General features: G+C 42.4%; 1 protein-coding gene across 1 annotated transcript; it reads right to left on the reverse strand.

The window, feature by feature from the left end:
- Positions 1 to 1,144: 1,144 nt before the first annotated feature.
- Positions 1,145 to 11,735, reverse strand: LOC125481570 (triple functional domain protein-like). The gene is made up of 2 exons (XM_048593292.1): positions 11,509 to 11,735; positions 1,145 to 1,298 (listed from the first exon to the last, which is right to left on the reverse strand). Exons 1-2 carry the CDS (start codon positions 11,665 to 11,667, stop codon positions 1,155 to 1,157), a joined length of 303 nt encoding a protein of 100 aa, XP_048449249.1. The 5' UTR covers positions 11,668 to 11,735; the 3' UTR covers positions 1,145 to 1,154.
- Between the last annotated feature and the right edge of the window lie 3,717 nt (positions 11,736 to 15,452).

Raw genomic sequence — 15,452 nt, forward strand, 5'->3', positions numbered from 1 at the left:
AGAAAAAAAAATCTTCAACAGTGATGGGATAAGTTATTTCGTAAGCATATGGAATCTTTTGGTTTATTATTAGAGGATAGAGCACAGAATTCACAAAGTTATGCAAATCACTGCTACAGCCTCATCAGGAGGACTTTGTCCACTACTAGACCCGCACTTGGAGAAGGATCTCAAGCTCTTTGGAAAGGGGGCAGAGTAGGTTTACAAAAATGGGAGCAGGGATGAGGGGCTTTAGTTATTGAAAAATTAATTTCAACCAATTAACATTCCCCAGCACATTTTGGTTTTGATTTGTTCATTTCAACTTCATCTCCCTTTAGCAGGTCTGTTTAAAGTGCGTACTGAAAAACATGTCAAAGCTCATTTCCAGAAATCCAACTGTGTAAAAAGTAAATACAAATTAATGATGCAGCATCAAGAAAATGAATGGTTCAATGCACAAATACTTCACACTGCGGTAATTTATTTTCCAAGCTAATGTACCAATTATTATGATATCGTTTCATAAATTCTTTCATGGGATATGCGTGTCGCGAGTTGGGCCAGCATTTCTTGCCCATTCCTAGATGCCTTTGAGAAGGGGTGATAGGCTGTCTTCTTGAACCGCTGCATAGCGGCTCAGTGGTTAGTACTGCTGCCTCACAGGGGCAGGGACCTGGATTCGATTGCATGCACCAGCGGCTGTCTGTGGGGAGTTTGCACATTCGCCCGGTGTCTGTGTGGGTTTGCCCCCACAGTCCAAAGGTGTGCAAGTTAGGTGAACTTGCCATGCCAAATTTCCCATAGGATGTGCAGGCTAGGTGGATTAGCCATGGGAAATGCAGGATTACAGGGATAGGGTAGAAAGGTGGGTCTGAGTGGGATGCTCTTTGGAGGGTCGGTGTAGACTCAACGGGCCAAACAGCCTCCTTCCACACATTAGAAATTCAATGATTTATGAGTTCTACTCCCACGTTGCCTCCAAATTACCTGAACTATATACTTGTGTTAGTTGTGTCTCACTCTGAATGTGATCTTCCTTGCTGAATTCAGCTAGCAACGCATAATGTATCACAAACATTATGGGTCTCTGTGTATCTTATGTTTTTTTTTTAGAAAAATCAAACACTGAGCTCCATATTGCCCAAGCCTGCACAAGCAGGAGTATTTTAAAATCAGGCTTTGCACAGCCTCACCTGTGCAACTTCTTCAAAATCCTCATGCCGTTTCTGTAGAGCCCTGGCTCTGTGCAATGACTTCCCCACTCCAGTGTGTTTGCTGAGAAAGGCCTCTCCATGATTTTCAATCCAATCCAATACCTACAAAATTTAATAAAAAAAGACACTGGGTTAGGAACACACTATCAGATACCTTCAACAAATCAACAATCATGAGCTGGAATTTTACCAATGACTAATATATTATCAGTTTCTGGGTCAAAAGCAATTATCAACTAAGGTAAAGGACATTCTTTGGCAGATTAATCTCCTTCAATATTCATCAACCATTGCTGATATTTCTTGAGCTGTTGTAATGAAAAAGCCAAAACAATTACAATGCAACACATCATGTACTCATGGGGCCAAACTCTGCAGCAATGATCCTGACAGTTGGGAAGAAATCCAAAAGAAATACCTCCCGAGCCAGTTCCATCAAGCCATAATCTGGTTGGCATCAGGATGCCTGTCCAGTTAAGGGTAAAGACCTCACTTCTGTAAGCAGCCAGGCAATTCGATGGCCAGGAGCACCATCAGGAGCAGTGACCACTGGGGCTGCAAGCAGCAAGAAGCAGCATGAGGGACCAAGTCCCAGAATGAAGCTGAGTAAGGAGACAAGTCAGGCAGGCCACAGCCAAGGAACAAATGTTTCTTGTGAGGGCAGGAGGAGTCATGGCTGTTGGTAACAGTGGGGAAATGAGCATTACATGGCTTGCTTTTACTGCTGGAGATGAGAGGGTCCATGTGCTACAGCGTATTTTAAGAGGACCTCTCTTCACCGGGCCACCCACCCCAAACTCCAGAACACCCCACTTAGGCCCACAGGAAGATCGCCTGCTTTTACTGGTTGAAAACAAGAGCGTAAGACATAGCAGTGGGTGTGGCCTTTGCACCAGCTTCACCATTTAAGTTGGTCAGCCTAATCTTGAGCTTCAACTCTACATTCCTGCCCGCTCCCTTTATCCCATGATTTAAAGATAGCAAAACTCTGTACATCTCAGCCTTAAGTTTGTTTAAGAACAATGCATCCACAACCCTCTGGGGTAGAGAATGCCTCAGAGTCACAACCCTTTAAGTGAAGTAATTCCTCCTCAGTCGGTCCTAAATGATCAGCACCCTTACCCTAAGACTGAGCCCTGTTTTTTAGATCCCAACTAATTGAAACAATCAGCACCTGCCTCTTCAGAGTCTTATATATCTCAACATGATTCCCTTTCCTTCATCTAAATTCCAGAGAATCTAGATTCAATTCTCAAATATCAACTTAAACATTTGCAGCATCACCTCCAATTCATGCATATCCTTTTGTAAATGTGGAGGCAAAAACTGCAAAAAGTACTTCAAGTATAATTGCACCAAAACCCTATACAACTTTGACAAGACCTTTTATTCCTGTATTTCAACACCCTCGCAATAAAGGTCAACACATAATTTGCCTTCCTAATTCTTGCTGCATTTGTACAGTGACTGAGCAGATACATGATGTAATAGCACAGCATTTAGAAATCAAGCAGTCAAATAAAAGCAAAATATTGCAGGTGCTGGAAATCTGAACCAACCAAACTGGTGGAGAAACTCATCAGGTTTGGAAGCATCTGCGGAGAGAATAACAAAGCTAATGTTTTAATCCAATATACTCGATTGTAACAACGTCAGCCAGCTGAATCTCGTAGAATGAGTTCTCTGATTGGGGTTGTTAATCCGGTCCAATCAGCGAGCTCTGGCTGACAGATACTGGGGTGGCACGATGGCCAAGTGGTTAGCACTGCTACCTCACAGCGCCAGGGACCCGGGTTCAATTCCACCTTCAGGTGACTATCTGTGTAGAGTTTGCGCATTTTCCCCACATCTGCGTGGGTTTCCTCTGGGTGCTCCGGCTTCCTCCCACAGTCCAAAGATGTGCAGGTTAGGTGAATTGGCCGTGCTAAATTGCCTGTAGTGTTCGGGGATATGTAGCTTAGGTTAGTTATAAGGGGATGGGTCTGGGTGGGATGCTCTGAGGGTCAGTGTGGACTTGTTGGGCTGAAGGGCCTATTTCCACACTGTAGGGATTCTATGTTCACGCGAGTTCAGGTCTCATGGAACATCAATTTACAACTTTCACACAACTTAAAAAAGAGTGAATATTCATATTCTTAAAAGTGAATACGTCCTAACTTCCCTACATTATATTGTACTCAATCAGTCATCTTGTCACTCACTCATTTAATCTGTCTATACCTACTTGCACCTTTTGGGTCCTCCCCTCAGCTTAGTTTTGTAGCTAAGAACTGTAAAAAATCTGTCAGGCATGATTCCCTTTTCATGAAGCCATGCTGACTTTGCTTGAATTTATGCAAACACAGAAAATGTTGGAAAAGCTCAGGAGGTCTGGCATCAACTGTGGACAGAGAAACGGAATTAATGTTTCAAGTCTTATATAACACTTCTTCAGAATGCTTCTTCATGAGTTCCGAAGAGTATACTGGGCTTTAAACATGAGCTTTGTTACTCTCTCTGCAAATGCTTCCAGATCTGATGAGTTTCTCCACCAGTTTGTTTGGTTCAGATTTCAAGCACCTGCAATATTTTGCTTTTATTTGACTGCTTGATTTTACCACGTATTTCTAAATGCTCTGCTATTACATCATGTATCTGAATCAGGTAGTGATTGTAACAAGGTCAGCCAGGTGGACCTCATAGAATAGAGTTCTCTGATTGGGGTTGTTAATCCAGTCCAATCAGCAAGGTCTGGCTGACAGATAAAGAGAAGTGTCAGACATTCTGACTCAGTGAGAGCTGGACCAGTGTCAAGGACTCTCCATGTAAATAAAGCTGGAATTGCTGATGGAATATCGGCCTCAGTGGAGTTATTTCAGTGGCAATGAGAGTAAACCACATTCCTGAAGAAATTCACTCGCAACAGTAGTCTTTCAGTTAGGGTAAAGCATTTCTGTCATCATGATGCTGTTTGGGAAGCTTGACTCGTTTGGCCCTGCCGAAGACAGGGCCCAGTATGTGGAAAGAATGCATTTTTTTTAAAAACGGGCAAATGTAAAGCAACAAGAATTCTCCTGACAGCTTATCGACTGCAACTTTTTTTGGTTATGAGGAGCCTAACTTTTCCTGTGGCACCGGATACCAAAATTTTTAAAGAGTTGGTGGACTTAGTTAAGGAATATTGTGAGCCCAAGCCAATTCTAATTTTGAGATGCTATTGGTTTTACTCAGCAATTCGAGAACCAAGGGAATCCATAATTGGCATTTTTGACTAGGTTAAGATGACTGACAGAGGTATGTGGCTTTGGTTTAACCCTTAATAAGGTGCTGAGAGACCAGTTAGAATATGGGATTAATAATGTGACCATGTGACTAGATGAAGCCCAACTGGATTTGAAACAGGCATTCTAACTGGCTTTATCTTTGGAAAACACAGCAAGTGGAGTATAAGAACTACAGGGTGTTCTGAGGGAAGTGGACACCCTCACCAGTCCAACCGAGCGTGAAGAACGCCACTTGAGTGAAGGCACAGCCTCGCTCAGGACATATCGTGAACAGAGGGACTCCAGGTCAGCCCACAGCAAAACCCAGAATAAAGCCATACCTCAGCCAAATGGTAAAAATTTTCTTCAAGATCTGGTCCAGCACGCCATTGTAGTTGCTGCTGGTATGCAAAATTGAGATAGCAAAGGAGTCCCACTAGATCTAAATTGAGTAACAGAACTCATAAGCCAGTATTCAGGAGAATACACACCCTGAAAAGTCCATGTACATGTGTTTTGGAACAGTTAAGTTGCCGAGTAACATCCAAATCAGAACGTCTGAACAAAATGTCACCCAGTTGTAACGAAGGTCGATAGTGGCACAACTATTTCAGTGACTACAGAACCAGCCTTTAACAAAATTCACTCTGGACTCCAACCCTCAAGTTTGCATAAGACATCAGCTAGACTGAGAACGTATACCGGAGAGCTTTTACATATTAAGGGTACAACTTTGGTTCTGGTCTCTTATCAGAAGCAGCTGGTTCAGCTACCAGTGACTACAGTAAAAGGCTTTGGCCCAAGCTTGAAGGGACAAAATTGGCTGTGAGAGATTCACCTAGATTGGTATAACATTTTACAATTACAGAAAAGGTGCCTGAGCGAAATCCTGATTAAATACCCTTAAGTCATTCAGGAAGGTCTACGGACTATGAAAGGAGTCAAGGCACACTTGCATGTTGACCAGGAAGCAATTCCACAATTCTACATTCCACCCAGTGCCTTTTGCCTTACAGGCAAAAATAGACGCTCAAATCAGAAGACTGGAAAGTGAAGGAATCATCAAACTAATCCAGTTTGTGGAATGGGCAGCACTGGTCAGATCGATTTTGAAGCCCGGTGGGTGGGTTCGCCTTTGTGGGGATTTTAAACAAACAGCAAATTGCTTTTCGCAGCTGGGTAACTATCCAATTTCTTACATAGAGGATATATATGCAAAGGTGACGGAGAGCTATCCTTCATGAAGCTGGACATGAGCCATACGGCACGGTAGCTCAGTAGTTAGCACTGCTGCCTCTCAGCACCAGGGACCAGTGTTCGATTCCGGCCTTGGGTGGCTGTTTGTGTGGAGTTTGCACATTCCCCCCATGTCTGCGTGGACTTCCACCAAGAGCTCCAGTTCTCTCCCACAGTCTAAAGATGTGCAAGTTAGGCGGATTGGTCATGCTAAATTGCCCTGTAGTGCCCAGAAATGTGTGGGCTGGGTGGATTGGCCATGGGAAATGCAGGGTTACAGGGATAGGGTGGGATGCTCTTCAGAGGGTCGGTGTGGACGTAATGGGCCAAATGGCCTGCTTCCTCACTAGAGGAAATCTATAATTTCTCAGGAGCACTGTTGAAATCCTTAGTGTTGCATATTTGCAATTGCAGTAAGATGAGGATTCTCAGAAGTATACCACAATTAATACCCATAAGGGTTTATATCAATATACGAGGGAGTATAATCAGCCTGTGCAATTTTTCAGCGGATGATGGAGAACATTGTGCAAGATCTACTCCAGGTCACCATTTATCTAGATGGGATGCTAATAAGCAATAAGGAGTACTTAGAGACCTCAGACATAGTCTTTTGAGAATTCTTCCAGGCGGGCAATATGCCCAAGGGAAAAGTGTAATTTCCAGGCATCCCAAGGTGATCAAATGTGCCCCAGCTCCCTTGTGTGCTCTGGGGCTTGGGTCTTTTCCAGGGTTGGTGAATTATTATGGAAATGGAATAACTGCACAGAGGGTGGTATCTCATCGCCAAATGACCCTTTTATTTACACGTGCATGGTGCACTGGCTGTTACCAGCCAGTTCGGAGTCAGTCTCTGAAGTGAGAAGACTCTGAATCCCCTGTTTATATCTGTCAGCCAGGGCTCCCTGATTGGTGTTGTTAATCTGGACCAATCAAGGATCGCACAGTAAATTAAAGAACAAAGAATGAAGAAAATTACAGTACAGGAACAGGCCCTTTGGCCCTCCAAGCCTGCACCGACATGCTGCCTGTCACAACTAAAACCCCCTACCCTTCTGGGGACCGTACCCCTCTATTCCCATCCTATTCATATATTTGTCAAGGCGCCCTTTAAAACTCACTACTATCTTATCTGCTTCCACTACCTCCCCAGGTAGCGAGTTCCAGGTACCCACCACCCTCAGTGTAAAAAAACTTGCATCGTACATCACCTTTAAACCTTGCCCCTCGCACCTTAAATCCATGGACCCTGGTAACTGATTCTTCCAACCTGGGGAAAAGCTTCTGACTGTCCACTCTGTCCATGCCCTTCATAATCTTGTAGACCTCCATCAGGTCCCCCCCTCAACATCCGTCGTTCCAGTGAGAACAACCCAAGGTTCTCCAACCTCTCCTCATAGCTAATGCCCTCCATACCAGGCAACATCCTGGTAAATCTTTTCTGTACCCTCTCCAAAGCTACCACATCCTTCTGGTAGAGTGGCAACCAGAACTGAACACAATATTCCAAATGCGGCCTAACTAAGGTTCTATGAAACTGCAACATTACCTGCCAAGTTTTAAATTCAATGCCCTGGCTGATGAAGGCAAGCATGCCGTATGCCTTGTTGACTACCCCTTCCACCTGCATTGCCACTTTGTGACCTGTGTACCTGGACACCCAGATCCCTCTGCCTATCAGTACACTTCAGGGTTCTGCCATTTACAGTACATTTTCCATCTTGATTAGACCTTCCAAAATGCATTACTTCACATTCTTCCGGATTAAACTCCACCTGTCATCTCATTGCCCAAGTCACCAACAAATCTATATCCTGCTCTATCCTCTGACGGCCCTCATCGCTATGTGCAATTCCACCAACGTTTGTGTCATCGGCAAACTTATTAATCAGACCAGTTACATTTTCCTCCAAATCATTTTTTTTTAAAAATTTTTATATATATAAAAAAACCAAACAGGAAAGGTCCCAACATTGATCCCTGAGAAATGCCACTAGTCACAGCACTCCATTCAGAAACGCACCCTTCCACTGCTACCCTCTGTCTTCTATGACCGAACCAGTTTTTTTATCCATCTTGCAAGCTCACCTCTGACTCCGTGCGACTTTACCTTCTGTATCAGCATGCCATGACAGACCTTGTCAAAGGCCTTACTGAAGTCCATGTAGACAATATCCACTGCCCTACCCTCATCAATCATCTTCATCACTTCCTCAAAAAACTCAACCAAATTAGGGAGACATGACCTCCCCTTCACAAAACCATGTTGCCTCTCACTAATGCACCCATTGATTTCCAGGTGGGACTAAATCCTGTCTTGAAGAATCCTCTCCAATAATTTTCATACCACTGACATAAGGCTCACTGGCCTGTAATTAGCTGGATTATCCTTGCCATCCTTCTTAAACAAAGGAACAACACTGGCTATTCTCTGATCCTCTGGGACCTCCCCTGTAGCCAATGAGGATACAAAGATTTCCCTCAAGGCCCCAGCAATTTCCTCCCTTGCCTCTCTCAGTATTCTGGGGTATATCCCATCAGGCCCTGGGGACTTGTCTACCTTAATGTTTTTCAAGACCCCCAATGCCTCCTCCCTTTTGATCTCAACATGACCAAAACTATTTACACACCCTTCCTCAGACTCATCACCCACCAAGTCCTTCTCTATGGTGAATATGATCCACCTGGTTCCAGTCACAACATCCCTTCCCCATTTGTTCAGGACTGTATAATCTACCCAAGCTTAGTTTGTCATGGGACCTGACCTCGCGTTGACCTCGCCTCATACCCATGCAGAGCTATTTCCATGGATTTGGCACAAGACTTCGTCCCCTCAAGTAAATTGTCTCTCTCACTTACAGGAGGCATGTGGCCAGCACTGGCATTCCTGCTGCCATTTCACCACCACTCCAGGTGCAGGAATATAAGGCTTAACCTGGTGGGATGTCTTCTCCCCATCAGCAAATCTGCTGGAGCTATTCTTGTAGTTGCATAAGGTGCGGTCCTATAATTGAACTGGAACCAGACAGTTTGGTATCGAGTGAACCTGGAGGGTGCTTCTTTAAGCCTGCCTTTAACATTTGGACTGCTCATTCCACTAGACTATTGGATGATGGATGGTTTGGAGATGTCCAAACATGCTGAATGATATTTGACTTTAGAAAATATTCAAATTCCCTGCTGGTAAATGACATCAGGGATCCTTGATTGGCTGAAGCTAACAACCCCAATCAAGGATCTCAGAGTCATAAGATCTACCTGGCTCCAATCTTTACAGCAAAGTTCATACATACCTAGGCCTCCATCCTGGGACCTTTATGTCAACAACTGAAAAAAGCTTGGAAATGGTCAAGTAGTCAAGCCATAGCTTTCAGGGAAAGAAGAGACAGCTATCATCCTCTAAGGTGTTGGCACAAAATGATCCCAAGCAAGATGCAGAATTGATATGCAATGCCTCCCTGTATGGTATCAGGGTAGTATTGGTATTATGTGTGGCCCAATGGAGAGTAATGCATAACAATTTATGCATCTCGGAGTTTGCCTAAAAGCAAAGCACAAATAGCCCCAGATGGAGAAAAGAGGTTTGGCAGTCATATTTGGAGTGAGCAAGTTCCACCTGTAACCTGGCAGATGTAAGTTTGTAATAATAACTGACCAGAAACCCCTACTAGGTCTAATTAAAGAGGCAAGGCAATGCCACCTATTGCTTCAGGTCGAATTCAGTAGTAGGCTCTAATACTAAGTGCGTATAATTACAAGTTGGAACAGCATGTGGGAGGCCAAGTCGCAAGTGTGGATGCATTGAGCCACCTCTGATTAGCAGATACACCACCAGCGGTGCTGCCACTGGAAGTGAACATAATGGTTTTAAATTTTGTACACAATCTTCCAGTCACAGCTGACAATATCAAACTTTGGACGCAGAAAGATCCGATCCTGGCAAAACTGAAACAGCTGGCGGTGATGGGAGAAACCAAAAGGCTGTCACAACAAGAACTGAAGCTGTTTTAGACCTGGAGACACCAGATCACAGTTGAGGACAGCATATTACTATGGGGGGGGGGGGGGGGTGCGCGGCGTCAGCAAGGGTGATTGCCCTGAGTAAAGACTGCCGTCAGAGGGTCATCCAGGATCTCCAAAATTCAGATATTGGCAAGACGTTATGTATGGTGGCCAGGGTTGTATGCAGACATAGCCACATTGATGAGGCAGTGCCTAGAATGTCAACAAGGACAGAAATTAGAGGCAGCAGCTCCCCGATATTTGTGGCAATGGCCGGATAAACCCTGGACTTGGTTACACGTCGACTATGCAGATCCTTTCATCGGCTTAACATTCTTAGTCACTGTAGAAGCCTGCTCAAAATGGTTTTGATCTGTATAGGTTTGTATATGAGGTCCAATTCTATGTGCTTGTTGATTGCATTATGGGCGCAGAACCATGCCTCTAGGAATCCCCGTGCGTGTCTATGTTTGGCTTGGGCTAATATGGTTACCTTGTCCCAATTAAACTGACGGTCTTCATTGTCTGAGTATACTGATATTAAGGACAATTCGTCATGTCGTTTTGCTGCTAGTTGATGTTCATGTATTCTGATGGCTAGTTTCCTTCCTGTCTGTCCGATGTGGCAGTCGTTGCATGGTATTTCGTAAACCTAGGAATTCCCAGAGGCACTTTTCAAAATGCTTGAACAGTACTTGCCCCTAATTTGATCTGGAAGGGCTGGCATCATAAAAACTTTGTATTGTGGTAACATTGTGTGTCTATCTAGTTTTATTCCTATTAGATTTTGTTTTAGTGGTGATTTTATTTCAATGACTGACTTGCTAAGCAATTTCAGAAAATAGTTAAGAGTCAAGAACATGGTTGTTGGTCTAGTATGAAGAAGTAGAGGCCAGACTGGGAAAGGAAGATTTCCTTGCTCAAAAGCCTTTTGTAATGACAATCCCATAATTTCATGGTCATTAATACAGAGTCCAAATAAAAACCAAAAGAACCATGGATGCTGTAAATCAGGAACAAAAACAGAAGTTGCTGGAAGAAAAAAATCAGAGTTAACGTTTCGCATCTGGTGACCCTTTCTCAGAACCGACAGGTGCAAGCCTGGTTCTCAATACGGGACTCCATTAACACACACATAGAAATAGACTCTGTTTACAGACCGCTGCTAAAACAACAGAACCAAAAGCGACTAGACCATCACACCAGAGGTTTATGTAAAATCCAGAAGAAAGCAGAACACCAGTGTTTCGATTAGAGGTTCCACTGATGATGTTGCCTAGAAAAGTAATGAAACATCTGCACACCACAGAATAACCGGCTCAGTAAGCTAACAAACAACTGCATCTATAACCCAAGCTACAAGTTTTCGCTAAGACCTTAAAAATTCAGATTAATTTAGTTAAGCAAATTATATTCCCCACTGCCATTTTGGGATGTGAGCTCATATGAGCGGACTATTAGTTTAGGGATCCAGATTATGAGTCAAGTAATAAAACTGCTAAACTATCATATCCTTCAAGTCATAACTTTAAATCAGTACCTCTTGCTATGACTTCAAAAATGTAGGGGTAGTGGCTTTCCACAAAAAGAAAAGAAACATTCAAAGATGGAACTCGTTTAAAAATTACAATATACATCAGTATTTTATCAACAGTCCTAAAACACCACCAATGCACACAATTTCTTGATAATTGTCTAACTGGCTGTTGATTTTCCTTCAGAAACTACTGAAAATGCAAGATTTGAAAAATTGCAGCAGAGTTAGAAGAACAGGCAATTAAAAACATTTCATTGCTTTCACTTTACATTAAGAGCAAAACCTTAGCACCAACCTGGTGCACATCCTGTTGAAAAACACAAAGCTGAAGTCGCTGGTGAAGTCGAACCTTTCGGTGCTGCCAGATGTTCTCAAGCTGTCTTTGATGATGAAGGACTTCATGAATAATGTCCAAGACATGATGAACAGCTTTTGAATAATTGGCTGTTGCCATCAGTGAGTCTGCACTGCCAGGTGTCAGAGGTCGCTGAAGTTTATCTAACAAAGCTTTCCCATCTTGACTCACCTACAAAAGTTGGACATGAAAATCAAAAAAAATTTCATTGGATACATTTTTCAAAAAAAGCTAGTAATCTATTTGAAGAGAAATTGAGCAGGCTGTCCATTTTCCTTCCTCTGCTGTAGGCAGTACACAGTGAGATACAGTTCTAGAGTGGCATTGTCCTCATTTACCAAACATAACATTCAGTGTTAGCTCAAAATATTGTTGATTGCAACAGTCATGTGCTCAGTCAGTAGCACTCTAACCTGAGTCAGAGGATTGTGGGTTCAAATCCCAGTCCATGACCAGAGGATAAAGACCAAAGCTGATAACCTAGTGCAATACTGAAGGAGCACTGCATTATCAGAAGTTTACTTGAAATGAGATACTGCCCCCTCAAGTGGATGTAAAAGATCCCTTGGACTATTCTGAAAAAGTGAAGATGAGTTATCCCTGATTACCTGGTAAAGATACACCTCTCTATCAATATTATTAGCACACATGTTTGCAGTTAGAATCCGTTCATGAGTGGCTATTATATTTTCTGGATTACAAAGTTCAAAAGTACTTGACTGGCTTCAAAGTGATTAGGAACACTCAATCTTACACATCCTGAAAGACATGATATAAATGGAAATCTTTTTTGGCAGCTATCATAGCTGAGTTTAATCCTGTAACATACATATTCCAGCAGAAGCCGCCTTTCTTTCAACAGATCAAGCACACTGATGTTGGTCAGGACTGAATAACCCAACACAGTCCAGGAACTCAATTTAGGATTTTCTGCTTCGCAAACTAAACAATTATATTTTCTGCAAATTTTAAAATTTGCCCTCATCTTTCTTAATGTATGGCTCTGGAGACATAAAAAAATTATAAATGAAATTGTAAACTGTTAAGCTGTTCAATTTTAATGAAGATCAACTCAAAAAAAGGATCTCAAGCCAATTTTAAATGAGGCCTTAAAGCAGCAGGGGCATGTTAAATTCATGGTTGATCTCACTTGATTCTCAAAACTACTTTCCAGCCTGCACCCATAATCTTCAATTCCACTGCAGTTCCAGGTATTTATCTTTGTCAGTCTTGAAAATGTTCAATAACTCACAATTGCTCAACTTTGTGGAGTTAAAAGTCTGAAGATTCACAATTCTCAGAAGATACAGACAACAACTAACGTTGTAATCTCTGAATTATTCCCAGTGCTACATGCTAGTGAAAACAGAGGAAGAAGAATAGGATCAATGAATGTATGCTCAGTAATTGGTACAGGAGGAAGGGTTTAAGATTGCTGGATCACTGGGACCATTTCTGGGGAAGGTGGGGCCTCTACAATCAGGACGGTCTGCACCTGAACCAGAACAGTTATATGCAGGTAGGGTGACGAGAGCTGTAGGGAGGAGTTTAAACTAATTAGGCAGTGGGACACAGAGCATAGAACCCTAATGGCCCCCAAACAGTCCAAGAGAAATGGAACAGGAAATATGTGGTAACTTTCAAAGAAGTGTAAAAGTAATAGAGTCATAGACTCATAGATCGCAGAAAAGGCCCTGCAGCCCATCGAGTCTGCAGTGACATAGCTGCCACTAAAGGCACACTGATCCCAATTTTCTGCCCTTGTCCCATCTCCTTGAATGTTATGATATTTCAAGCGCTCATCCAAATTTTTTTTTTTTTTATTTTTTTTTTTTTTTTTTAAAGAAGATTGTAAGGTTTCCAGCCCCCACTACCTTCCCAGGCAGCGCATTCCAGACTCCCACCAGTGGAAAAAAAAATTCCTCAAATCTTCTCTGAATATCCTGCCCTTTACCCTAAAGCTATGCCCATTGTGATTAACCCCTCATGCAGGAGAAATAGCTGCATACTATTCATCCTGTCCATACTCCTCATATTGTAAGAAACCTCAATCATGTTCAACCCCACCTTCAGTCTTTGCTGCTCTAAAGAAAACAATCCAAGCCTTTCAACTGTCTCCTTGCAGCTCAATTTTTCCATCCTCGGCAACATGCTGGTGAACCTCCTCTGTACCCCCTCTAGTGCTATCAAACATCCTTCCTGTAATGAGGTGACCAGAACTGCACCCAGTACTCCAGCTGTGGTCTAACCAACGCTCTGGACAACTCCAACATTACCTCCTTGCTCTTATACTCAATGCCAAGATTGATCAAAGGAAGCATCCTATATGCCGTCTATATGCCCTGCTGACTTCAGAGATCTGTGAATAATTACCCCAAGATCTCTGTTTCACCAAGCTACCCAGTGTCCTACCTGTCATTAAATACTCCCTCATCTTGTTTCTTCTTCTAAGGTGCATCACCTCTCACTTCTCAAGGTTAATTACCATCTGCCACTGCTCTGCCCATCTGGCCAACCCATCTATAGTCTTCTGCAACCTACAACTATCTTCTCCACTATTAACCACTCTACCAATCTTGATGTCACCTGCAAACTTGCTTAACATTCCTCCCACATATTCATCTGTATCATTTATGTATATAACAAACAATAAGGGTCCCAGTGCTGATCTTTGTGGGACACCGCTGGACACAGGCCTCCAGACACTCAAAGAGCCTTCTACCTTAGTGTCCTATTACTTAGTCAATTTATAATCCATCTCACCACGTTTCCCTCAATTCTATGTGCTTTAACCTTCTCAATTAGTCATCCTTGTGGGACCTAGTCTAAAGCTTTGCTAAAATCCATATAAACTACATCAACTGAACGTCCCTCATCCACACATGATCACACATTCTCAAAAAAATCTAACAACTTTGTCAGGCATGACCTCCCTCTGACAAAGCCATGTTAACTATCCCTAATTAAACCATGCCTTTCGAAGTGGATATGAATTCTCTGCTTCATAACTTTCTTGAAGCTTCCCTACCACTGATGTGAGACTCACCAATCTGTAATTTCCTGGTTCATCTCTACTAGCCTTCTTGAAAAGTGGAATGGCTAATAAGCCATGCTGGCATTGGGAATGGTGATTGTGTACTTTTCACGGTACTCATGTACTCCTGTATTTGAGTACGTGACAATAAAATCTAATTCTAATTCTGAAATCCAAGTTCAAAACCAGAGAGATACTGGATTTTTATAAGATCAGATGTGAATAAACTATAGCTGACCAAGACTGAATATTTTCAAATAAATCTGTGTCACAGCAATGGGTTGTATTCAAGAACGAAACAGGGAGAGTACAGGGTCAACATGTTTCAATAAAGACAAAGGGTGGGACCAAATATCCTACGAACCCTGCATATAACAGGGTATGCAAGATTGGAAAAAGAGAAAAAGGGAGGCTTTTGGCAGATACTGAGGTCTCAAAACTACAGAAGCCATAGAGGAGTATAGATTTGATAGGCCAAAGTGCCTCTTCTGTACTGTATGATTCTACAACTGTGCAAGGAGAAACTTGGAAAAGAAAGGAAATTATGAGAGCAAAATGTTGGCATGAAAGAATAATGGCAGGTAAAATAAAGAAAAAAAATCAAAGTTATTTTATAAGTACATTAAGGGTAAAAGGATATATAGGGAAAGAGCAGAGCCCATCAAAGATTACAGCAGTAATTTTTCTTATTCTTAATTTGTTTTTTTATGATTAATTTGTGGAACATGGGCATCACTGGCTCAGTGGCAATTAAACAATTAATGATTACAAAAGGATACTCCAAAATTGTACTTCAATATTCTCTGTCAAAATAAAAGTATCTTTATTCTTTAAACAGTATTAGTTCCTG

This window comes from Rhincodon typus, unplaced genomic scaffold (genome assembly GCF_021869965.1).
Source record: "Rhincodon typus isolate 14 unplaced genomic scaffold, sRhiTyp1.1 hic_rhity00002617, whole genome shotgun sequence".
NCBI lineage: Eukaryota > Metazoa > Chordata > Chondrichthyes > Orectolobiformes > Rhincodontidae > Rhincodon > Rhincodon typus.